The sequence below is a fragment of the Panthera pardus genome, unplaced genomic scaffold (assembly GCF_024362965.1).
Source record: "Panthera pardus isolate Hobbes unplaced genomic scaffold, ASM2436296v1 HiC_scaffold_13, whole genome shotgun sequence".
NCBI lineage: Eukaryota > Metazoa > Chordata > Mammalia > Carnivora > Felidae > Panthera > Panthera pardus.
The window spans coordinates 159,270,651-159,296,734 of NW_026526688.1; the positions used below are offsets into that span (position 1 = coordinate 159,270,651).

Sequence of the window (26,084 nt, forward strand, 5' to 3'; positions counted from 1 at the left end):
TTTAGCCGCTTAAATAAAGCAATGAATATAAAAGCATTTGGAAAAAAAATAAAAGCATTCTGACTCTTAAGATATTACAATATAGTTTAATACAAAAGCCCACGTACTACTTTAACATTAAAAGCTCAGTTTTGCAAGATAAGCAGGTGAACTGTACAACTTAATCATGCCCAAATAGAGGAGGGACTTTATATATTTAAGGATACTTACTTGGCTTTTCATGTAGCTAAAAGAGGCCCTAATAAAAGCACCAGCGTAAACGCTTCATAAGCATTTAACACTCAAAGCCACTCTTTGGATAGTAATTCCATATATCCCCTTTTATAGATGAAGAAATTAGGTCAGTAAAGTTAAAATGGTTTGCCCATTTATAGTGCTTAGGAAGAGAGGCCCATTGTGAACCCAGCTCTATCTCAAAGGCTGACAGAGTACTTGATACAGTGAGCATCAAAATCCTTTGAAAAGGCAATTTCTTAACACTGAAACTTTCCCTTATTACCAAACACTAGCACATTGTTCTTAGCACCTTCACCAATCTGCCTTTATGGAGCTGAGGAGAGTGCTGTGAAGTACCCTGGCTGGAAGCTCATACTTCTACACTGTAACTACCTACAAATGAGTCAAGCCCTGAGAACTTGGGGAGAAAAAAAGATGGCCAACTGGTTAAGTGTAAATGTAGCACATATGTAGACATCCTAACAAGGGTAAGCCTCTGGAAAAGAGGTAGAAAGGGACTAGAGAAAGACACTTGTAACCACTCTTTCACTCATTAAAGATAACAAACCAAGTCAGACATCAATAGCATTTATATTCAAGATAAATTCCCCACATATCCTTGGTCGGGCAAACTTTCAGGCTCCTTGTTCTTGATTCTACCATGCCAATAAAATAAATCTTGCAAATTATTTTGCTTTTTTGCTGATAGGAGTCTTGCAAAAGAAGTCAGAAGGTGAATCTCTCATCAGTATGAAACATCCCATTCTTTAGGACTCAATACACTCTGGGTCACTTGCCATATCAGGACAGAATGCAATCCAGTTGTTTTGATGTTCTGCACAGTTTTCTCCATCACCCTCTCCCCCTTTTTTTCCACCTCAACAAAAACACATTAAAAACACATGTTTTTCCATTAACAAAAAAAGCAGACTCTTATTAAGAACATGGCTTATCACTTTCCCTTGAGTTTCATTTTCTTCTCAGAACTCCACTAAACACAGTAAAATTCTTAAAATGGTACCCTGGCTGTCAACACTCAGTGTAATTCAACTTATTTTCCCTTCAATGCATCTTTTTAATTATGAGTCAAAACGTACTAACACCAGGCCTGCTACTACTGAGAAAGGATATTTATGTTAAAACTGTTAAGGGTTGGTAAGTAATTATTATGTAAAACCTACTATGAATTGTCTTTAGGTTGTTTCTTCCTGATGACCATCTCTGAGAAAGCACCATTTAGAAAAGATATGCTTTGGACTACTACCCACTGGATTGTTACCCCAAACAGACTGCCATGACCTTTCTACCTACCACGGACTATCAGACCTATAGTTTTGGAATTAATATACTTGCAATTACAGCAAAACAAATTTGGTTCTTCAATACTTGATGTACCAATAATGAACAAAGGCATAAAATGCTTTTTAAAACTTTATTTCAACATAACTATGCTTACAGAAATACACTCATATTGGTTAATAGAATGCAATTTAAGTTTAACTTATCCTACACAATTTGGACCAAAAACTTGGTACATGGTTTAAGCATTAAAAAAAAAAAAAAAAAAAAAAAAAAAAAGATTTGCAATCTGGTTTATTTTTTCATCTATCATAAATGTATATAAAAGATCCTCCCATCAAATGCTGCTAAAGCAGGCAGCAAGAACCTTGAGAAATTAACCTTTGGTTTGTCTCGGAAAAATAACACGTATTGCACTGTAAAAGTTTATAAAATTGGTGCAACAAAACATTGTTGTAATGTTTCAATGCCAGTTTAAAACGATCAATTAACTAGTGGATGTTGAAAAGGGTGGGGAGAGCCTATGCACACACGTGAAAATGTAAAAGCTATCTGATTTAGTTAATATTGCATGTAGATTGTAAGTCTACACAAACCAAGATTCAGATAATTTCTTCAATCTGAATTAACACTATCAGCTCAGTTCATCTGCTGAGGTCAACAAGGAAACTGCACACTAGCTGTTTTTCTGATTTATGCAAAAAAGAAAATTAAGTTTCTTCCCCAGCTTTTCAGTCCAGAACTGATATTATACTACAGGCAAGGTATTCCTTCCATTGTCAACATTCATGGGGTGACATGTGATGAGGTCTACTTGGGTTTAAATTTACCTGCATTAGCACTTATATGCAAAATAGTCCCCAAAGTTAAAGACCACATGACCTTAGAAGTGACTCTAAAAAATAAAATGGCCCTTCTTGGAAGACTAGAGCAAAACATCCAACCATAGTTATAAGAAACCTTATCAGAAATGTAGCCCCTTATGAATTACACCTCAATTTGAAAAAGTAGCCCCAAAGAAGCAGCTCTGAAAAGAGGAAAAAATATAACTTAAGATATCTTGAAGACCAATGTGAATATAGGTTCAAAAGATAGATAAAAGAGATACATTTTCATAAGACTACCTAGGATTAGGCTTATAATGTATTCTAGCATTTCAAGTTTATCTCTAGTTACTAAACATCAATTTACAAATAACATGTTCACTTTTTATTCCTTTAACAAAAGGGAAAATTCTAGTTTCAATTCTATCCAGTGGAGGGGAAACTGAGAAAACAAAGATTCAAACAGTTCCATGCAAATATCACATTTTTCAAATGGAAGAACTCCCAACTAGACCAGAAGTTCATATTACTAATATATTTTTCATTGAAACAATTTTTAACAAGTACAAATACATGGCATTAAAGTTCAGAACCTAATATAGGCCTGACAATCAAGTCCTTGTTTTCTGGAAGAAAGGCCTCAAGTCCCACTCAATTTCCAGTAACAATGTTTTCACAGATCAATTTAATAATAAGGGGTTTTAATTTCCTTCATATTTTTGTTTTTACCATTCTAGTCTTAAAAACTAGGTAAGAAAATTAGTCCAATTCCCTAGAAGTCTAATTGTTTTCTTTTGTAGCATGAAAGAATCCACAAAACTTTCCCCAAACTGATTCCCAATCTCCAATCTGTACTTAACATGAGTCTTTTCATATATAATGTAAAAGGTAACTTACATAAAATGTACCCATGAACATTAAAACTAGTTGTTAGAAAGATTTAACTAGCTTTATAATTTAAGTTTTAAAACATAAATATTTGCAGCTTGATCTTCTGTTGACAATGATTGTCGGAGCCATGAATTCACCTAGAATTCAACATCATTTACAAATTCCCATTCATGCACACAAAACACACACCATTAACACACAACTTACTCCTCATGTCTTGAGAGAATCTTCTCTTCTTTAAATCTTTGGCCTCCCAGTCAATTCCGAGTTCAAATGTCTTTTAACTCAAACTTCACTCTCAGATTTTTAACAAGTTTTCCACCCACACTTCATCAATGCTTTTCCTAATCTTTCATGTTGCATTGCCAAACTCTGAAACCTGCCTCAAAGAGATCATCAGATAAAAGAAAATAAATGACATAGAAAGTGGTTATTTCAGAACAGAACATGGGAGGATCAGCACTGTTCAAGATTCCCTATTGGGATCACACTTTTACTGTAATGAATAATTGCTATCAGCAAGAAAAATCCAATGTTGGATTCTTTCATATTCTTTGGCAACTGGCCAAAGAACCTACCAAAAAAGTTTGGGAGTACACTCTTTCTTCATACAAAGTGCCCCCATGGGAACACCAGGATAGCTGCAATTCATTTGAGGCCTCACCTGTAGAAAGAGGCTGTCAGAGACAGCCAGGACACCCACTAGTTTGTGGAGATCCCTGAGAAAGTGTGATTTTTAAAATCTGGACTGTACTTAAGTTTCACCTGCCTTTTGCACTGTATTCATAGGAAGTAAGTAGCAGCTGGTCTCCCAGCACTCATACTACTTCTCTCCACCTAGGTTTCCTGTGTAATTGCTATGGCTTTGGAAACTCTCACAACTGATATTCTGTATAACTTGAAAGAGTAATTATGTCTCCTAATTCCAGGTTTGCAGTTTCCAAATATCACTTTCAGTTCTTTATTCAGCCAAGTAGCCATATGGACACCAACCATCTATGTAAAAAGGTTTTCCTCAAAGATATGACTTAACACTGAACATTTAGGAAGTAGCTATACTAAAACAAGCCAAAAATTTTCACTTATGGTTGGTTTCTGAGATAAAAATCTGTTCAATATAGAGCCTAGTGGTTTGTTTCTTGTACAGGTCAAAATGAGAGCTGTGAATTCACTACATCCATTTAAAATAAATAACTTATGTGAAATACAGATTCTGGCATAGATATAAGATGTGAAATTCAAAATCAATGGATTGAACCTGCATGTTTCATTTGCTCACAAATTTGCACACATATTCTGCAAAAAAGACAATTGCAGCAAAGGAAAAGGAAAACTGCCCTTTTGCAAACAAGACTAAAAGCATCCCTCCAAAGAGGACAAAATAAACATGCATATATATGTATAAAGTGTTACTGTTCAACACAAATGCTATTTCTAGAAAAAAATTGAACTGCATAGGTTAAAAAAAAACAACAATGTGCAACATCTTAAGCCATTAAAGCACCAAAAAAAAAAACAAAAACAAAAAAAACAAAAAAAAAAACCCAAAAAACCACACACACCAAAATCATTGTTTTTATGACAATTAACACACACAAATAAGAAATATTGATCAAAATTCAGGAAGTAAATACCTGGACTGATACAATGTCCACTGTTGGGAGAATTTTTCTTCAATTTAAATGTCTCTTCTCATCTCTAAAAAAATTTTAAAGTGCTAACTTTATATAAAGCAGGCAAATTTTTCAAGTAATTTGCTATTTACGTATGCCAATTTTTATAGCGCTAAACCAGGAACTAAGAAAACACTAAAGTGAAACAAGACGACAGACATGGCGAGAAAAGTGACAAATTACAGCCAGACAAAGCAACGGAATGCTACAATACCACCTTGGCCTTCTCATTTCAATTAAATGTATAAACTAACAGATTTAGGAGTCTGCTGGTTTAGTACACTAACTTCCTTGGATATGCTAAAATTTACCCATCAATAGGTGTACAGAATCCTAAGAAAAAGAGTGCCACTTAAAAATCAACATTGGACACTAATTAAAGCAATTTAAAAAATAAAACGTTGTCTATAACTATAAATGAATATTAAATGTAATAGATCTTATAAACTAAGAACTGAAGCCTTATCCTACGTTTAATTACTCCTGCCCTTTAGCTGCTTTTTCAAGGAAGTATACATTAACCAAATGGCGATTGAGGTGCTTGCTATAATCTTTTTCCTTTCGAAAAGAACGATCACAGAAGATACAAACAAAATCTCCCTCAGCCACTTTGCCTGCCAAGGCCTCCTTAGCATTTTTCCTGCTGGTTTCTTGTGGAACTGGCCGGGCCCCATTCAATCCAGAATCATCACTACCCTCTGACATGTTGTCACTTAGATCACTTCCATCATGACTATGGATGCCTTCGTCTTCATCCATTTCCTGAGACTCATTTACTGCCGTGGTGACAGGAGGTGATGTCGCAGTAGTTTTGGACACTGCTTCATGGTTTTCTATTGCTAGGGGAAGCAGCAGTGGTGACATTTGTTCTTCAACTGCTGAGTCTTTGCCAGGGGGATTCTCTGTTTTGTTCTCATCAGTGTCCATTTCCATTTCACAAAGCACTGCGCCAGCCTGACACTCACCATCTAAAGTTTCACCCTCTGGCATATTCAAGTTTTGTTCAGAGGATGAAATATTAGCAGATTCATTGATAATAGCAGCAACACCAGCTAGACTTTTATCTGCCTCTTTTACTTCTTTTTGAAGAGGGGCTTCTTTATTTCCTTCGTCTTCGGTGAATAATTTTTGGTCTTTTGACTCCTCTTCTGTTAAGTTTTCCTTTGGCAGTGGTGTTGATGGTGGTAAGAGATCTCTCGCACCCACACTTTCCTTTAGAAGCTGGCTATCTTTAACAGGCACTAAGCCAACTTCAATAAGGACTTGCTCCTTCTGTGCCATTTCACTCTGCGTGTGGGACTTTTCCTTTTTATTATCTTTTCGAGGAGACTTTTTGGGAATTGGTTCCATGTGAAGAGGAGGCTCTGTGGGAGGAGGCTCCATCTGAACTACCTCCATCTGAGCAGGCCCCACAGAAGGAGGGGACTCTGTTGGAGCAGGCTCTGTGGCAGGAGGCGGCTCCCTCTGACCCATATCCGTCTGAGCAGGCTCTGGGACAGGAGGTGGCTCCGTCTGCCCAGGCCCCCTTGGAGAAGGCTCCGTCTGAGCAGGCCCCCTGGGAGAAGGCTCTGTCTGTGCAGGCCCCCTGGGAGAAGGCTCCATCTGAGCAGGCCCCCGGTGAGCAGGCCCCCTGGGAGAAGGCTCCATCTGCACAGGCCCCCTGGGAGAAGACTCCGTCTGAGCAGGCCCCCTGGGAGAAGGCTCTGTCTGTGCAGGCCCCCTGGGAGAGGGCTCCGTCTGAGCAGGCCCTTTCTGAGCAACCTCCTTCTGAGCAGGCTTGCTGCTTTTTTTACTTGACTTATTTTTCAGAGTTTTCTTCTTTGTACTTTTCTTCATGCAGGTATTTTGCTTTTTATTCTCCTCTACTTTGTTGTCACCTTTTGGCACTTCCTGATTATTTTTGGATTTGCTTTCTGCCTTCTTTTTCTTTTTTGTCACAGGTTCCTCCTCGTTAACAGGATCTTGTAAGGGATGGGCTTCAGCTTCCATCTTCCTTTTGCCTTTCTTGGTTTTACAGGTTGCTTCTGAATTATTTCCTGCGTGCACATCCATTTCTTTAGTTTCCATTGCTGATTTGCGAGTTCTGGTAGTCACTTGGATTGAAGCATTACTACAAGACTTTTTCTCTTTTGAAACATTATCTTTTTTCTCCACTTTTACAGACTTCTCATTCTTCTTTCCAGCCACATCCCCCTTTATTTTTGTCTGTTCTATTTCTGTTTTTTCATTGGTAATGTTGTTATCAGGCAAGTCAGCCTCTCGCTTTTTGGTTTTCTTTAGTTTCACTTTTGAGACATCCATTGTTTTATTAGGACAAGTAGGATGCTTAGATTTGAAATGATACTGCAGATTACACTTCTTAGAAGCTGCATAGTCGCATACAGGACAATTGAACTGCCGTGGATTCACATGTAGCTCTACGTGTTTTTTGAAGTTACTTCTATCTGCTGTTTTGTAGTCACAATGTGGACAGTTAAGAGGTTTAGGCCCATTATGAACCTGTCTTGCATGGCGGGTTACTTCATGTTGATTAGAGGCCACATAACTGCACTGATCACATTTAAATGGCTTCTCACCTGAAGGTAAACAAGAGATGTTAGACAGGACAGAGATTAAGAAATGAATTCAAGTTTTTATTAAAATATAGGGAATTGGATATATGTTTAAAAAACACACACAAAAACTATTCATTGAAAAGACTGTATCATGCACTTTACATTTACCATATTTATTTGTAGATCTTTTCTCTACCCCTTGACATTAATTCTCACACCAAATGCAGGAACAATGATCTCATTTAAGCATCACCTTCTAAAAAGTTCATGAAGCTAGAGCTCTCAAACACTATACGAGAACAGCAATTCATCAAGAAGTACACAACAATTATTGGCAAAGTTAGTTGGGTTCTGGATGTGAATTTTGGGACAAGGGCACTCAAAGAGAAAAGATAATTTTAAATGTTTTATGTTCAGTTAAAACAAATGTATAATGGAGCAGAATGTAAAATTCCCATCCATTTTGAAGATAAATCTTGAGACTTCAAAAGAAAGATCTTACACTCCAGGCTATATTCCCAGATCTTCCATGTAGAAGTTGTAAAACAAAAGTTTTGGCCTCAGGGAGCAAAAGGCCTTTTCTTTAAATTTAACTCTTTTGTCCATCCCTGCAAAAGTAAAGTTTCACTCAGCAAGTTCTTCCAGCCAGAAGTGTTATTTTAAAGCAAAAATATAGTAAAGCCAGAAACCCTTTCTTAATTTTTCCCTACCTTCTTCTAACAAACGAACAAAGAAACTACATAAATGAGAAAGGGCATACAAATAGATATGGTATGTAAAATAATTGAAGAAAGTCATGATCACAGATCACAGGTACATACAAAACCAAAACCACCCCCACCCCCAAATTAAAGGTGTAAGATTAACACATTCTACCTGAATACATACCCATCTAGATCACACTCTAGTAAATATTACCAAATGGTATCCATACCCCACTGGTCCAATGGAATGCATAGTAGAAAAATGGAAATTGACATTTATGAAAATTCATCTCTCAAACATTATCAAATTCATAGCAAATCTAATTTTTTCATAAAGCAAATTTCTCAGACATTAAGTAAAACCATGGTAAGCTTTACATGATTAAAAAAATGTCTGATGATAAAAATAATCACAAAAACAAAAACTTATCCAGGTATATCAGATTGGCTATATAGCTAATTGGACAACTCATTTTCCACATTAGTCCACTAAGAGATTCATAAATAGAGGTTTCTACAACATGCTGCATTACTTGGCCCTTTCTTGTCCTCTCCATAAATGACCTCAGTGGAGATAAACATTTGCTTAACATATATAGACACAGAATGGGGAAAGATAGGTGACATAATGGTTAAGGATTTTTTCTAGAGGGGCACCTGGGTCATTCAGTTGGTTAAGAGTCCACTTTTGACTTCTCAGGTCATGATCTCACAGTTCATGGGATGATGCCCCACACTGGGCACTGCGTTGACAGTGTGGAGCCTGCTTGGGATTCTCTTTCTCCCTCTCTCTGCCCCTTCCCCATTCATACTCTCTCAAAATAAATATATAAACTATTAAAAAAAAAGAACTTTTTCTAGAATGAGACTATCTGGGAGATCAAATAAATATGGGCTCTTTTCCAACTCACTGAGATATTAAGCAACGTACTGAAAACTGTAAGGTTCAATGTCCTTATCTGTAAAATACTTTAAGTGCTGTGAGCTATAAAATAATTTAATCTATATAAAGCACTTAGTCTGGAGCAAAGAGTCAAGCAGTCCAAATACATTACCTATAAATCATCACTTTCAGAACCGGTAATTTAGTATGGGTAAACAAAAGGCAAGATTCATGTGTTTATCCTGCCTTTCCATTTTTTTAAGTTTATTTATTTATTTTGAGAGAGAAAGAGAGGGAGAGAGAGGGAGAGAGTAAGAAAAAGAGAGACAGAGAGAGAGAGAGAGAGAGAGAGAGAGAGAGAGAGAGAGAGAATCCCAAGCAGGCCCTGCGCTGTGAGTGCAGAGCCCAACTCGATGTTCAATCTCACGACCAGGAGATTGACCTGAGCCAAAATCAACAGTCAGATGCTTAACTGAGTCACCCAGACACCTCTATCCTCTTTTCCATTTAAACCCTACCTCTAATAGCTGATGAATGAAGTTTATCTTTTTATGAAAACATTTGTGCTAATAGAAATATCACCATTGTATAACTCCTAACTAATAAGGGTATTTACATAGCAAGCATCAAAGTGCTAGCCTCTACATATGAAATGGTCAGAGAAAGGGAGTTCATAAAAATCTGTTTAAATTTTGATGGCAAAGTTTACTTGCTCCATTCCTTCCCCTCAGTTTTATTTTCTTGACATTAAATCTTGCTTGTATTAGAAGATTTAGTCATCAAAACTTTATAGTTTATTAGTACCTAGGTAAATATAATTTTTTGCCTTGTATCAATGATTTTAACTTAATTCCTTTCCAATTCTAATAATATTTATCTGTTTTTCATCTTTATACATGTATCAGATGCCTATTTTATTCTTCCCAAATTAACTTAAAGGTATACAGCAAATTCAAAAGGAGAAAGTTTTTTTATATGCTTTACATGTTTTTATCAAGAATCTGGAAAGAATAGCAAGGGACCTTTATAACCTTTATTTATTTTTGACAGAGACAGAGTAAGAGCGGGGAAGGAACAGAGAAAGAGGGAGACACAGAATCTGAAGCAGGCTCCAGGCTCTGAGCTGTCAGCACAGAGCCCAATGTGGGGCTTGAACCCACAAACCACTAGTTCATGACCTGAGCCAAAGTCAGATGCTTAACCGACTGAGTCACCCAGGCGCCCCACAAGGGACCTTTTTTAGAGTAGTGAGGCACACAATTGATTACTACCCAGCAATAAAAACAAAGTTCTGATAAAGCAGCATGGGATGAATGTCAAAAACATTTTATAGAAAAATATTACAGTAATCTTTTTGATAGAAGTCAGAGTATCAGTTGGGGGTAGATAGACTATGAGGGAGTACTGACTGGAAAGGGTAAGGGGAAAACTTTTCTGAGGGTGTAGAAATGTTTCAGTTCTTCCTCCAGGTGGCAGTCAAACAGGAGAAACCATGTGAAGTCACTGACCTGTACACTTCAGATACATACATGTATGCATTTTCACATGTGTAAATTGAACCTCAATACTGTTTAAAAATGTATTCTATACACCTGAAATTAACGTAACATTATATATCAACTATACTTCAATAAAAAATGTTTACTGACAACAAAACCCCAAACTGCATAGTAAGTTGAATTTGACATGACATGTTAAAATGAGAAAAAAGACAAATATCGTATGATTTCACTCATATGTGGAATTTAAGAAATACAACAGAAGAACACAGGGGAAGGGAAGGAAAAATAAGATAAAAAGCAGAGAGGGAGGCAAACCCTAAGACTCTTAAATACAGAGAACAAACTGAGGATTGCTGGTGGGGAGGTGGGTGGGGGATGGGCTAGATAGGTGATGGGCATCAAGGAGGGCACTTGGGATAAGCACTGGGTGTTGTATGTAAGTGATAAATCACTGAGTTCTACTTCTGAAACCAATACTACACTGTATGTTAACTAACTTGAATTTAAATAAATATTTTTTTTTTAATGAGGGGAAAAATAAAATAGCAAACAGGGAAAAAGCTTATTCTAGAATTCATGAAGACTGTCAAACCACAATACCTTTCAAATAAGTCCAGCTATTAAAATAGTGCCTCCATAATAATTATCAAATACTTGGTGAAAGGAAAATAAATTTATTGAATAAAATATTTTTCCACCTTAAAAAGAGTAATACGTGGAAGTGGAACTTGGTAAGTTGTTAATCTCCTTTAACAAACATCTATTACACTCATTATGGAAAAATATTCAAGATGAACTCCTATGCTAGCAAGACGGGGTACTAGCCAAATATTTAACAGCATATACAAAACTAGATGTATTTCATCCAGAATTAAGTATCTCATCCAGGATGAAATGGTACCATTTCTGAGAATAAGAAAGGGAGAACATATAATGTCAGTGTAATTAGGACTAGCCAAGTGAAGGATACTTTAATACCATTAGGGAGAAACACCAATAAAATGGAGAATAACACCAGATAAGGTTAGATTAATTTAGTATAACAATTTTTCACCTAATCAACATTTTGATCCTTTCTTACTTTGCCCTAAAAAGACAAACCCTATGGATGAAGCTAAAATGTACCGACTCCATAGAGTCTAATCTCTTCCAAAAATAAGAGACTGAGCACAGTTTTCTTCCCTAAAATACACTCACATGAACAAGGAACAAACATGCCCATGGGGACCTTAAAGTTCAGACTCCGGGCCACAGATGAGGCACCCAAGATATTCACTCCATGCAATCCATTAAAAAGAAAAAACTACCAACCCAATTTGATCTAACATTGCCATACTTTACTTACAAGCGCTACTGGCAACTTCTATTAAAAGCATTAAAATATAGGATCTGCTGGAAATAACTGCACACTCATACACAAAACAAACTATTTCCTATTTGAGTCTCAAACCATTGGCATCCAATAAAAGACAATATCTGCTCTCTCTATACACTGTGGTTTCAATTTCATTATGCTATAGCTTCTTGAGCCATTTTCTGAGCCATAATGTTCTAACACTGCTGATAACTGAAAACGGGAGGGTAGGCAGTTTAAGGCGAAATCTTAGCTCTTCTTCTGATTTACAGGAATGACAACCTTAGATAAAGCATTTATCTTACACCTGTGTCCTAATCCATAAACTGGGATTAAGTATTTTAGAAGTACTAAGATTAATTTTTCAGTGCCTGGCATGCATATAATAAATAATAGCTACTACTGGGATGCCTGGCTACCTCAGCCAGCAGAGCATGCGGCTCTCGAACTCGGGGTTGTGAGTTTGAGCCCCACATTGGATGTAGAGATTACTTAGAAAAATAAAATCTTAAAAAATAATAATAATAGTAATGGGACACCTGGGTGGCTTTATCAGGTAAGCACATGACTTGATTTCAGCTCAGGTCGTGATCTCACAAGTTCATGGGATCTAGCCCTCATGGGGCTATGTGCCAACAACAAGGCATTCTCTCTCCCTCTCTCTCTTAAACATTAAAAAAAATAGTAGCTACGACTCATTAAGAGACTTTTAAAATACTTGCTGTACTATAACAGCGACTAAGGAGTATCATCTTTTTTAACATAGTGAAGAGATTCAAAAGACAACAGCTAGCAAACACAAAAATTATTCACACAAAAGTCACTGACTAGTGTAAAACACCAGACACTGAGACAGTGACACAAGTATTATTGACTCAATGAAAAAGATACAAGTTTGTCATCATTCTAATCCAGCGACCCAGCAACACTAATAATGGGTCAACCAGATAGGACTTCAAATGAGACACATTAAGTAGAATTCAAGCATTCAGATTTAATTTCCAGTGTACAATTAATACAAGGCACAGGGTCAAAGGAAAAACTATATGACACCATGAGAAAGCAAATAAGACAAATCCAGAAAGGGGGACATTCTACAGGAAAAATGGCCATATTCCCTCAAAGCGTTAGTTTAGTTTCCCCAATGGTAAAACAGGGACAGTAATAGAACTTATACATGATAGTACAGTAATAAAGACTAAAATGAGGGGTGCTAGGTGGCTCAGTGTCTGACTCGATTTCTCTCTCACCATTTATGAGATCAAGCCTTGCATCGATCTTGGGATTCTCTCTCCCTCTCTCTGCCCCTCCCCTACTTGCTCTCTCTCTCAAAAGTTTTTTTAAAAAAGACTAAAATGAGTTAACTCATACAAAATTCTTAAATGTTTTAAAGGCTAGGTCACATCTATCAAAAGAACATGATGCCTACCCTCAACGAAGCCTGAGAGAGCATCCAAACTACCCTTAGAAAATGAAACCAGGGCGTACCCCAAAGCAATAAAATCAGGTTTCTGGTTAAGTGACTCAACTAATAGCTTAGGAGATTTAAAAGGAACATTCAAAGTATATTAACATGACAAACCTGTAGGATGAAGAAAAGCTAGCACACATATTATGTGACCCCTTCGCAGCTGCTCAAGTCAGAATCTGTAATCAAGTGTTACTCACTGACTTAAAATAGTGATATCCAAGAGAAGTAAAATACAAGCAATATATGTAATTTTAAATTTTATAGTAGTCACATTACAAAAGTTAAAAACGGATAAAATTAACCCAATATAACCAATGTCACGTCAACATGTAATCAGTATTTTAAATTTTTTAAAGTTTTATTTATTTAAGTATCTCTAAACCCAACATGGGGCTCAAACTCAAGACTCCAAGATCAAGAGTCACATGCTCTTCTAACTGAGCCAGCCAGGCACCCCAAAATAGATATTTTACATGCTTTTATTCAGTTTGAATTCATCTGTGTATTGTATACATTTCAATTCAAACTAGCTACATTTCACAAGCTCAACAACCACATAAGGCTGGTGGCTAACCAGACAGCACAAATTTAAGGCAATTAATTATTAAAGGGAGATGGGCCTATGTATACTTTTGTTAACAGGAAGATTTTAGCATAGTTTCCCCACAGGGGTATATATTCTAAATTTGGAAGTAGGGTATTCTGATCAGATGTGGTAGTTCACCAAGGATCAACTGTAGCCAAAATGAATTAACCATTCAAGACCACCTAAGCTAACATTTACTTTTTAATTTTGCCATCTACCTATCTTGATAATGGAGACCAATTCTGGTTGGTGATCATGATTATTTCAGTCACCAGAGTGGACAAATCTACTGCATTTATAGTCCTGCATTTTATCTATTACAGATTAATAAACTGAGATCCTGGATTATCTATTTTAGTCCTGCATTTTATCTATTATAAATTAATTGAGATCCTGGATTATCCATTATTCTTTAAAGTTTGGCTTTTGTAAATCAGCCCACAGAAGCCCTATCAGCTCTCAAAAGAGGACAAACCCACAGTTCAGGGACTGAAGTTAAGAAGGAATCCTTGTAACCTGAAAACCACACACTATGAAATATGGTGTTATATTGTGTTGGGGTGGGAGAGAGGGTTAGAAGGTAGGGGTTGTATAATAGCCTTAGTCTATGCTAGTAGTTCAAGTTTTATTAGTCATATTAAGTTGAAGATCTGGTGAATATTAAGGACCCTCTGCCCAGAAAAGGTGCATGCGTGCATTTACATTCAGTTTCAAGAGTTCCATCTATGGATTCCTTGTTAAGAATCTACATTTAAATACAGCTCCACATGAATACAACACCAATTTTTCACTCTAATTTCTAATTATTAAAAAGAAATCATAAACTGCTTTTAAAAATAAATCAATCATAAACAATGACCCAGTTCCAGGTCTAGAACTTCCTTATCATGACAAATTGTTTACTAAAAATCATAGAAGAGTTCCCATTTCTCACCAACCTGAATGAGTACGCATATGTCTAGTTAGATGAGTCTTCTGAGAACTTGAGTAAGGACAAAGTTCACATTTATATGGGCGTTCTCCTGCAAGAATATAATAATTAGGGTTAAATACGGTAAATAAGGCAAATACAATTCTAACAATATAGACAATATACATACAGTACTGAGCTTTTTTTTTTTTAAAGTTTATTTATTGAGGGGGGTGGGGATGAATCCTAAGCAGGCTCTGCACTGGGCTCCATAACCCCATGTCCATGCTTCGATCATGATACTTAATACCTTGTATTTATAAGTCTCTTTATTTTCTTTCTTAAACCAGCTCCGTGAAAAAAGATAATGAAAGTAAACTTTGTTGAGCACTTACTATGTACCAGGCATATTCTAAACACTTTTTCTCTCTGCAACAACCTTATGATGTAGGTACTTCCCGTTACACACATGAAGAAACTGAAGGGTGCCTGGGTGGCTCAGTCAGTAAGTGTCCGACTTCAGACATCTCACAGTTCCTGAGTTTGAGCCCCACATCAGTCTCTCTGCTGTCAGCACAGAGCCCACTTCAGATCCTCTGATCCCTTCTCTGCCCCTCCCCTGTTCACACTCTCTCTCAAAATAAATAAACTAAAAAAAAACCTTTAAAAAAATGTTGAGCGTATTCCTGTAAAGATACATAAATGACAAGTAAGTATATGAAAAGATGCACACTATCTTTACCAATGACAGAAATGCAAATCAAAACCACAATGAGATGGAAGATTTCATACCCACAAGGATGGCTATAATCAAAATGACAGATGTTATCAAGTATTGGTTAGGATATGGAAAAATTGGAATACTCATACACTGCTGGTGAGATTGTAAAATAGTGCAGCCACTTTGGAAAACAGTTTGGCAGCTCCTCAAAACCATATGGCCTAGCAACTCCACTACCAGGTATACACAGATGACCCTTGAACAACATGGGCTTGAATTGTGCAGGTCCACTTATACGTGCTTTTTTTTCCCCAATAAATACAGTACAGTAGTGTAAATTTATTTTCTCCTCCTCATGGATTTTCTTAACATGTTTTCTCTAGCTTACTTTATTATAATACAGTATGTAACACAAACACAAAATATGTGTTAATCGACTGTTTATGTTATTGGCAAGGAGTCTGGTCAACAGCAGGCTACTAGTGGTTAAGTTTTGGGGGAGTCAAAAGGTATATGCAGATTTTTGACTACACCGGGGTTGGTGCCCCTAATCCCTGCATTGTTCAAGGGTTAACTGTACATACCCAAGAGAAATAAAAACTTATGTCCACAAAAACTTGCAAATGAATGCTCATAGAATTATTCACAAAAGCAAAAAAACAGAAACAATCCAAATATTTTTTTTTAAATTTTTTTTAATGTTTATTTTTGAGACAGAGAGACACTGCATGGGCGGGGGAGGGGCAGAGAGAGAGGGAGACACAGAATCCGAAACAGGCTCCAGGCTTTGAGCTGTCAGCACAGAGCCCGATGTGATACCACAAGCCGTGATATCATGACCTGAGCCTAAGTTGTACACTTAACCGACTGAGCCACCCAGGTGCCCCAACAATCCAAATATTCTAACTGATGAATGGATAAACTAAATGTTGTATATCCCTCCAAGAGAATATTATTTGGCAATAAAAGGAAAACAAGTACTGTGTATACAACATGGATGGACCTTGAAAACATTATGCTAAGTGAAAGAAGGTAGTCACAAAGGACCATATACTAACTATTTATGTGAACCATCCAGAATGGGCCAATCCATAGTTAGCTGTATGGTAATGTAAAATGTATCTCCATCAAGCTATTACCAAAAAAAGTTAATGGAAGAAAAATTAAATACCATTATAGATTAACATAAAGGATCAATTAAGAATAATTTATTTTAAATTCCTTATAACAGAATAGATTGCTTCTATCTGTTCAATTCTACAAAATACACATAACTACTCTAGAAAACTTAGTGATTTTTCAGTCACAAATAAAGGTTAAAATGTCATCTTTTAAAGTAAAATTTGTGAACTGGTTAAATATCAAACACACAAAATTAAAAATCTTCTGATTGAAGACCCAAATAAAAATAATCCTCAGCCCACCACCATGATAATTAACCATAAAAAGAGAATCAAACTTTGATTCTTAGTTGTATCTAACCTTGGGCACATTACTTCACAGTTACCTCTCAGTAAACATGGACTATTATAACTTATCTTGTATTCCTCAATAGACGGTTCTGAAGATTAGCATAAGTACCTAATACTGGGCACTCAATAAAGAACAGAAGAAACCTATTAAGTGAATCTGAAAACTAGACTACTTAAGTGAGAAGTGATTCTATTGTTTTTTAACTCTTCAGCACTAAATGAATTTATTTTTCCATAAATACATACAATCTTCAGAACCATGCATTTAACACCAGATACTCACACTTTATATAATCAAAATATTATCCTCCAATGTATACACTACCAAACTGTTTTAAAATGCTTTTAAAAAAATCATAAATAAGGTGACATTAAGGAGAAAAGAATCTTTTCAAAAAGCATTGAGACCACACAAATTTAACGCTAAAATGTGAAATGAGAGATACATACAACCAATGTTAGCCTTCTGTGGAAATAATCAACATTAAATTAATGTGGAAAAAAAGGTGTGGGTGGTACACTTCAGTACACAAAATATACCCTTAAAAAGGAGCAGCTGGGCCACTCAGTTGGTTAAGCCTCCTCATGACCTCTGCCAGCACAGAACCTACTTGGGATTCTCTCTCTCTGCCACTGCCACACACACATGCACACGCTCTCTCTCAAAATAAATAAACATTAAAAAAAAAATTAGTCACCTAGACTGCAATTAGATTAAAATAAAACACTACACAAAAAAATTAAGAAATGGCAAAGAATTGTTTAAAAAAAACACTTTACATGGGGCACCTGGGTGGTTCAGTAGGGTTAAGCGTCCAACTTGGGCTCAGGTCATGATCTCATGGTTTGTGAGTTCAAGCCCGGCATAGGGCTCTGTGCTGACAGCTCAGAGCCTGGAGCCTGCTTCAGATTCTGTATCTCCTCCAGTCTCTTCCCCTCCCCTGCTCACGCTCTGTCTCTCTCTGTCTCTCAACAATAAATAAATGTTAAAAAAAAATTTTTTTTAAAACACTTTACAAAAAAATTGGAAATACACACAAAATACTGAATACTGAAACACTTTTCCAGTTTTTGCCATTTTTTTTTTGGTTCTAAAAATATTCTTAAATTGACAAATTTAAATTTAAATTTATTGTTGAAAACATTTTTAGCTTTTTAGGAAATATATGAATTAGCAAAATACAACTGACCAAAAAAAATCCCAGTGTATCAAGACAAAAGCACTGGGGTGCTGATATGGTGATCAGGAGTACACATATTTGTAAAAGTTCATCATCAGTTATACCTCAATTAAAACAGTTCATCAAAGTGTACAGATTAAAGTCATGCCATGCTTACTACCTTAAAGCTCTACAGATCACAGCCAATCTAAATTAAGCCCTAAGGTTCTCAAAATATTATTAAATGAATATCAAGTACTTATGGCTGAAGTATATATGCTAGCTGGAATTTAAGACATTGTAGATGAGGCTAGTCTGTTTAATTCAAACTATTAAGTACTTAATGGGGTAGAAGTTCCAAGTAACTTTCATTTCCTATGCCATGTAATTTTATAATGTTTGAACTTTTTCAATTCTGAAATTAAAATGGTTTCAAAGTATGGAGATAGTCAAAGGTTACAACAAATTCCAAAAGATCTACAAATTCTCTTATTTGACTAGATTTTAAAGCTTTAAATTCAGTAGCTATTTCCTGGGGCTTAGAAATCTTGCTGCAGACATCCTTCTTGTAATAGAATTTCACCTGCAAGTTTTATTAAGTCTACCACTTCAGTAAAGCACTATCGATTCCTTCTCCCTACTGTGTGCCCTGCTCTACCTGTGGGATTCAGTCCTGCAGAGTGATAACTCTTGCAAAAGGGACCTGATGCAAACAGCATCCCACCAACCCCTTTTCATTTGTGATCCAGAGTACCATATTAGATTATCCCATCCATTTTGTTCAGACCACCAATCAGTCCTCAAAGGTACCAATTCTTAGCAAAAAATGTAACGTGAGAAAATTAAGTCCCAATAACTTACAAACATTTTCTTAAAAAATGAGACTTCAGAGAGCCTGGGTGCCTCAGTCAGCTCGGCAACCTACTCTTGATTTCGGCTTAGGTTATGATCCCAGGGTCATGGGACATAGCTCACGTTGGGCTCAGCATGGAATCTGCCTAAGATTCTTCTCTTTCTTTCTGCCTCTCTCCTCCCTCCCCACCCCCCCCCCCCCCTCACACATCCTCTCTCTCTAAAATATTTTTTTTAAAAAGAGAGAGAGAGACACCCCTTAGGGCGCCTAGCTGGCTCACTTGGTGAGGCATGCAATTCTTGATTTCAGGATCATGAGTTCCAGATCCACACTGGGCCTACAACTTCCTTTAAAAAAAAAAAGAGAGAGAGAGAAAGACCCTTTACACAGATTTATAAATCAATTCAAAAGTGAATGATTAAGGGGTGTTGGGGAGAAATGGGGAGCAACCACTAATAGGGTTTCTTTTTGGGGTGAAGATGTCCTAAAAACTGTGGTGATAGTTACACAGCTTTTGTGAATATACTAAAACCAATGAATTGTAACTTTAAACAGATGAATTCCATTGTAGTGAACTATATCTCAATAAAGCTGATATTAAAAAAAAAAATTGCCAACTGTGATAAAATACTGGTAACTGTTGAATACAGATAATAATGGGTATAAGTTCATATTCTCTTTGGGATATTTGAAAATTTTCGTATTTTTAAGATTGTTCCATTTTTTTTTGATAGAGTACACTTACAAACTAGAAAGGTCCTCTTACCTGTATGAGTTCAAACATGCTGAACAGTATTATTTTTTGTCTGAAAAATAGCTGCATTTTCCACATGTGTGTTTGCTTTCTTCTAATGAATTCAAGTGTGGTAATCCCACCAATCTTTCAAAAACTAACTTCTCACATTCCTATGTTTTGGGGACAAGTTAAGTTGTTCTATGTAGGAACTGAATACCACAAAACAAATTTTTTTAAAAAGTTGAAGGCTAGGGCACCTGGGTGGCTCAGTCGGTTAAGCGTCCTACTTCAACCTAGGTCATGATTTCGCAGTTTGTGGGTTTGAGCCCCGTGTTGGGCTCCACGTTGGGCTCTATACTAACAGCTCAGAACCTGGAGCCTGCTTTGGATTCTGTGTCTCCCTCTCTCTCTGCCTCTCCCTAGCTCATGCTGTCTCTGTCTCTCTCAAAAATAAATATTAAAAAAATAAACAAATAAAAAGCTTGTTTCTGTTAAACGGATCTATGCAAGGGTTAATCATTGAGTTTTCCTTTTTGTCTAAGTCCTCAATTCCTTCGGGGAAACTATACTGCATCTTAGATGTATTCACTATCAACTAAATACATCTTCTAAAAAAATAGTAGGCTAATTTAGCTAAATGATCAATCCCAAATTGTTAGAATACGAATTTTAGCAATAACACTGATAATAGTTATCTTGCCCATTCTTTCAAATAAGTGTTTCTTCACTTGTCTTCCAGTCCCATATAGTTACCCCCATGGAGAGAGAAACTGAAGCACAAAAAGGTTAAATGACTTATCCAAGGTCAAAAAGACAGCAAATAACTGAACCAGGACTTGAAAACAGAATCCCCCTTCTTCAGTACTACTTTTAACTACCTACTGAATTGACTATCAGAAGTGAGTTGAACTTATGGACCACAAAGGTACTCTTACCTGTATGAGTTCGAACATGTTGAACGTAATTATTTTTTCTGTCTGAAAAATAGTTGCATTTTCCACATGTGTATACTTTCCTTGGAAAATGGTTTCTCAAGTGTTTCCTCCAGTGATATTCGCTTACTGTGGTGTATGTGCAAATGATGCACTTGTAAACTCGCTCATTATCCCCAGCTCTGGTGTGGTGTTTCAGGTGAGCAGTATAGTGATCATATCGATTGGTATTGTAGCCACAGCGGTCACAGCGAATGGGGCCCTTGGAGAAATCTCCCTCTTCTGTGGTAGAAGACCCAGATTCTCTGGCTTTTGCTTGCTTCTCTGCACTTTCTTCCACAAAAAATTTCTTCGCACTATGAACTCTGATGTGATGCACAAACTGTTCTTCAGATTCTGCTTCATACTGGCATGGTTTACAGCGAAAGGGTTTGCTCTTCAAGTTCTTGCATTTGTCCTCTGCTCCAGATGTTTCAGGAGGAAGATCTTTATTTGAGCTATAAATTTCTGGGGCAGCTGATACCTCAAACACAGGCTGTGGTTCTACAACACTCAGTTCCAAACTTTCCAGTTCCATGTTTTCCAGTCCACTGGGTTCACCTTTTATTTCAGCAGACTCCTCAAGTCCTTCTCCATCACTATCTGAAAAATTGTTATCTCCAACAGGCATCAATTCTGCCATCTGTCTTTCTTCACCAACCAGGTAATCACAGCAGCTGCCATTTACTTCCCCAGTTAAGGCCACATTTGCCAACATGATAAGCTGAGGCGCAGCCAGTTCAGCTTTGGAGAGGTCATGCAAGTCATACATGTCGTTAGGCAAAGCCATGCCAATGTTGCCACTGCTGGTGAACAGCCCTCCTCCTCCAGAAGACTGCCCCATTACCTGGGTGGCCATGACTGTATTCTGAATTCAAAATAAAACAAAAACCACAAAGTACCAGTTTAAACACAACATCCAAAATATTGCTATACTTCTTCATGTCTTAAAAAAAATTTCTCAAATATAATCTTTAAATTCAATGAGGTTCATTAATTGCTAAAATTAAGGCTTTAAAATATTTTTGTAATTCCAAATTTTCTTTATTGCAGTCATCAAAAAAATTTCTCTTATCCCTGCAAAAAATACTATCAATTGTTTGACATAACTCATCCATCAACTTGGCCTACCCAGTGGCATGCCTTCCCTCAAGTGCTTTTCATTTTTCTGGTGAAAAAAAATAACTTCATCTTTAACATTAACTAAAATTATATTTAAATTCAATACATGAATAGTTAATTGCTGTCCTCCCAATTTCCCCTTCAACGGTTTACTTGTCTAAATCAGAAAAGGAAGAAATCAAAAAGCCATACTATGCATTTATTAAGTACAAACATGTCTGGAAAGTAGAAGCCTATAGTAATTGGTCAACTGAATTGACTTTCAGATGAACTTAACTAACTCCAGAAGAATAAACTACTGTAAAAAAGTAACACTTAGTTTATTTTTAATGACTAGATCTGTTTAAAAGGGGAAAAAAAACAAAAAACAAAAACAAAAACAACTGCAGACCTTTTCTCCTATGAAAAAAAGGAAGCTCCCTGTATTCAAAACTTCACAAATGAAAATAAAGAAACTTTCGGCCCCGCTAATAATCGTACAACTCAACCGGACAATCAGCGACTTTCTCGCATTGTGCTTGACTTGGCCTACTTGCTTAGTGGAAGCCATTACAAGATCACCTTCTTGAAAACATGTTGGGCTTTTAAAATCGCCTTAACCACATTACTTTCCAATCTAAAACGTGGTATTCTCAAATTGAGTGCTGCCTTGCAAATTAAAAAAAAGTAAAGTGACAAGCACTCAAAAAATAAAACCAAACCCCAATACAAAAAGTAATCCGTTTCATCCAGGTGCATAAACACAAACCAACGTACCAAAAGTTGGAATCAAATGCCATCACAGAAAGCAAACTGAGGGCAAAAGCTGCCCCAGGGCTTAACAGCCTAGCTACTTGGCAATTTACCCAAAATCGAGTTTTCTAATACCCCCCTGAACCCTAACTACCATCCCTAAAGGAATTTTAACGTTCGTCAGGAAGGCCGTCTAAGCACAGCCCGAAAACCCAACGTGTTGCACGAATTCCTATGTGTGGCTGCCACCAGCGCCTGCCTCGGCGGCGGCATTCCTGACTGAAATAGGCATTCGGCCATTTTCTCAAAATACCAAACACAAAGCAGCTCTTTGCAAACTCGGGCGCTCTCGCTTCCTCTCGGCTGGGCCCGCTCACTGCACACATTTACACACCAACTCGCGGGAGTTGCCCCAACACTCGTCCTGAAGCTTTTCCTGAGCTCCCCAACACTAAGAAAGGCAAGGTGGTCAAACTCGGGGCGCCGCTGGGCCAGACCAAATCTTCCCCATTCGGGATTGTCCCCTCCCCGGCCTGCGGGCCCCGAGTCTTGGGTAGAGGGAAGAAAGTTACCGCGTTGCCGGCGTCCCGGCTCCTCTCACGGCCCCTGGACTCGCCCTCCGCCGAGGGCCCGGGAGGCTCCGCGGGCGCCCTCCGGAGGCGTCGGGCCCCAAGCGCCGGAGGGGGGCCCCACGCGCGCTGGCCGCCTCCCCCGCGCCCCGGAAGTTTGCGAACTCACTCCGCCACAGCGCCCCGCGGGACGCGCGCCCCAACCCCGCCAGCTCGCGCGCCTAGGTGGCCGGGTGCGGAGGGCCTCGGCGGCGGGGCGGCCCGAGAGCAGAAATCGCTGTCCAGCCCCATTGGCGGAACCGCCCGGGCCGCGGGGCTGACTCAACCCGCCCGGCCGCACTCAACGGCGCCTTCCGGCGAAAGGGAGAGGCCAGAGAGGGAGGGGGACGGGAGGGCCGCGGGCCGACGAGGGGCTGCGGCGGGACCTGGGAGCAGGAGGACGGGGAGGAAGTTTCAGGACCAGGGCCTCAAGCAGCTCCGCTCCTTGGCCTCAGGACTCGACTCGAGGGGCGCCCGGGCCCGCGCGGAGGCGGCGGCCTGGCCTCGATTGGGGAGGGGGTTCTGGCTCCGCGCCGCTCCCCATGGACGCCCCCGGCCCAGCCCCGAGGCCGCGCCGGTGTAACCCGATCCCGCTCGGCCGCCCGCCCCCGCCCGGCGCGGCGGCCGCCGCCGGAGCCACAGTATCTGCAAATCAGCCCTGGACAGCGCCTCGCTCCGCGTCCTTCCGCGCCCTCCCCCTGCCGCCGCCGCCGCCGCCGCCCGGCCGGCCCTCCCCCACTGCGACTGAGCCCCCAGCCCTCCGCCGCGCTTACCGGCCTTCCTAAGGGAGGAGGGGCCGGCGACCCGGAGTCGCCGCTCCTTCTCCGACTACTTTTCTTTGTTGCTGGAGTTTCGGGGGGAGGGGAGTGGGAGGATGGAAAAGTTGGGCGCTGGGGACGTCGAGGCCCGCAAAGGCCCAAGAGAGGGACTACAGAGAGTGCTCAAGCCGCCGGCTCTCGCCACGCCGTCCCGGGCGCCGCCGCCGCCGCCGCCGGGGTCTGTGGCCCGGGGCCTCGGCGGCGCTTGCTCTTCTGCTGCACCGCGAGCTCGCGGGAGCCGCACATTCCAGCACAGGAGGCTGCGCCGCGCACCCAGCCCGCGCCGCCGCCGCCGCCGCCGCCGCCGCCGCCCGCGAGACACGCCCCCTCCACCGCCCGCGCGCGCCCGCGGGACACGCCCACCCCGCCGCCCGCGCGCGTGGCCGCCCGGCGCGCCCCGCCCCTTGGCGAAGGGGGTTGCCCTGGGCCGTGGCTGGGCTGTGGGCGCGCCTAGGGGGAGCCGCACCTAATCCTCCCGACCCCTCACTCTTGTCCTTAGGTCAAAAAAGAGGCGAGCCCCGCTCCCTTTCTTGATTTCTTTTGTAAACAAACAAGAGAAGTTGCCCCCCAGCCTTGCCGCGCCTGGATGAGAATAGAGCTGTTAAAAGAAAAAATCTGCAGGCTTTGACCGTTCTCTTTAGAACTATTGTCACCCGCCTTTCAAGTCTAAAGGGCTCGGAAATACCCTTTAGAATCTCTTGAAATCTCCACCCATAGCCACCCTTAACTAATTAAGCTTCGTTATACTCACTCGGTAAAAGTGCATCCCAAATTTAAACTATAAGCGAGGAAAAGCAATTCGTTCGTGAATTGTGAAAAAACAAATGTCTCGGGAAGATCACGGACTCAGAACTGAGGGGACAAATCCATAGACGTGGCACGAAGCAGGTCATTCCTGAGCCTTCAAAACACGATTTTAGTGGAGCAATTATCCTCAGATTACAGAGGGTAAAGCAGGTGCCTAGGACAATGAGGCTGCCTGGCGAGCATGTGTCAGAGAGTAACCTGGCTTCCATGTGTATAAAGTGGGGTAACCATGCATAATACCTGGAGCATGGTAATATGCTTTAAAAAAAAGAGAGAATGTAGTCTCATGTACCCCTTGCCTTCTGTTTACACCAGAAACGCCTTCTTAGTCTGCCTTTGATACCTTGGATCATGCCCATCCTCAGAAATTTAATGGCTTCCTTACACCTCTCCGTGTAGCATTCAAGGCCCTGACTAACCTGATCTGGACATGTTGGACTACCACTACTATTAAAAAAGAAGTAGCAGCAAATGCTATGGAGGTTCAAAGTAGGGAGATGGTCCCTAGCTAAGAGGATCTAGAAACTTCTCAAAGTAGATGATGATCCAATCTGGCCTTACATTTTTGGGAGAATTTCAATAGGTGGAAAGTAGGGGAAGGAACATTCTACACAGTGCAAACAGCCAGCTCAAAAACCCATCAATTGAGCCTTGCCTAACTCCTGTTCCAGCTCCCCTTCTTCTTCAAGTTCCTTCACTTGCTTCTCTTATGACACAACTTCCATACTCCTCACTTTCCTGGTCTACACCTCAGTAGGACCCTTGTCTCCCTATACTAGGACAGTATTTTTTTATTTTTAAGTTTTGTATTTATTTAAGCAATCTCCACACCCAACCTGGGGCTTGAACTCACAACCCAGAGATCAGGAGTCTCAGGCTCCTAGGACTAAGCTCACCAGGTGCCCCAGGACAGTACATTATTAATTAGTGCAGCTTTAGATGCAAGATGGAATAAAGGCCTTAGGGGCTTAACCACTAAAGGTTTGGTTACTTCATATCAAATGCAAGCACTTCCTGTGATTCAAACTTGGGAAGTATTCATTCTCATTGAACCAAAGAGAGGAAAGAAATGCAGAAAGGAAAGGAGAGAGAGGAAGGGAGGGAGGGAAAGAAAAGAGGGAAGGAAGAAGGAAGGGAGGGAGGAAAGGAAAGGAAGAAAGAAGTTTTAGGTCTGCTACAAACTTTTCTCTACTTTTTTTTTTTAATTTCTTTTTTT

General features: G+C 39.4%; 1 protein-coding gene across 2 annotated transcripts; it reads right to left on the bottom strand.

Moving 5' to 3' along the window:
• Positions 1 to 788: 788 nt before the first annotated feature.
• On the bottom strand, positions 789 to 24,123 carry REST (RE1 silencing transcription factor). 2 transcript variants are annotated; one of them, XM_019469060.2, is made up of 4 exons: positions 24,017 to 24,123; positions 20,746 to 21,649; positions 14,897 to 14,980; positions 789 to 7,479 (listed from the first exon to the last, which is right to left on the bottom strand). In XM_019469060.2, exons 2-4 carry the CDS (start codon positions 21,638 to 21,640, stop codon positions 5,381 to 5,383), a joined length of 3,078 nt encoding a protein of 1,025 aa, XP_019324605.1. In that variant the 5' UTR covers positions 21,641 to 21,649; positions 24,017 to 24,123; the 3' UTR covers positions 789 to 5,380. The 2 variants fall into 2 exon arrangements, with proteins under 2 accessions (XP_019324605.1, XP_019324587.1); XM_019469042.2 differs by lacking the exon at positions 24,017 to 24,123 and adding an exon at positions 23,208 to 23,722.
• Between the last annotated feature and the right edge of the window lie 1,961 nt (positions 24,124 to 26,084).

Coding starts and splice junctions, on each gene's coding strand:
- REST (XM_019469060.2), bottom strand. CDS start 21,640: ATGGCCACCCAGGTAATGGGGCAGTCTTCTGGAGGAGGAGGGCTGTTC. Junction 14,981..20,745: donor ACATGTTCGAACTCATACAG/GTAAGAGTACCT, acceptor ATATTCTTGCAG/GAGAACGCCCATATAAATGT. Junction 7,480..14,896: donor ACATATGCGTACTCATTCAG/GTTGGTGAGAAA, acceptor GTTTACCTTCAG/GTGAGAAGCCATTTAAATGT.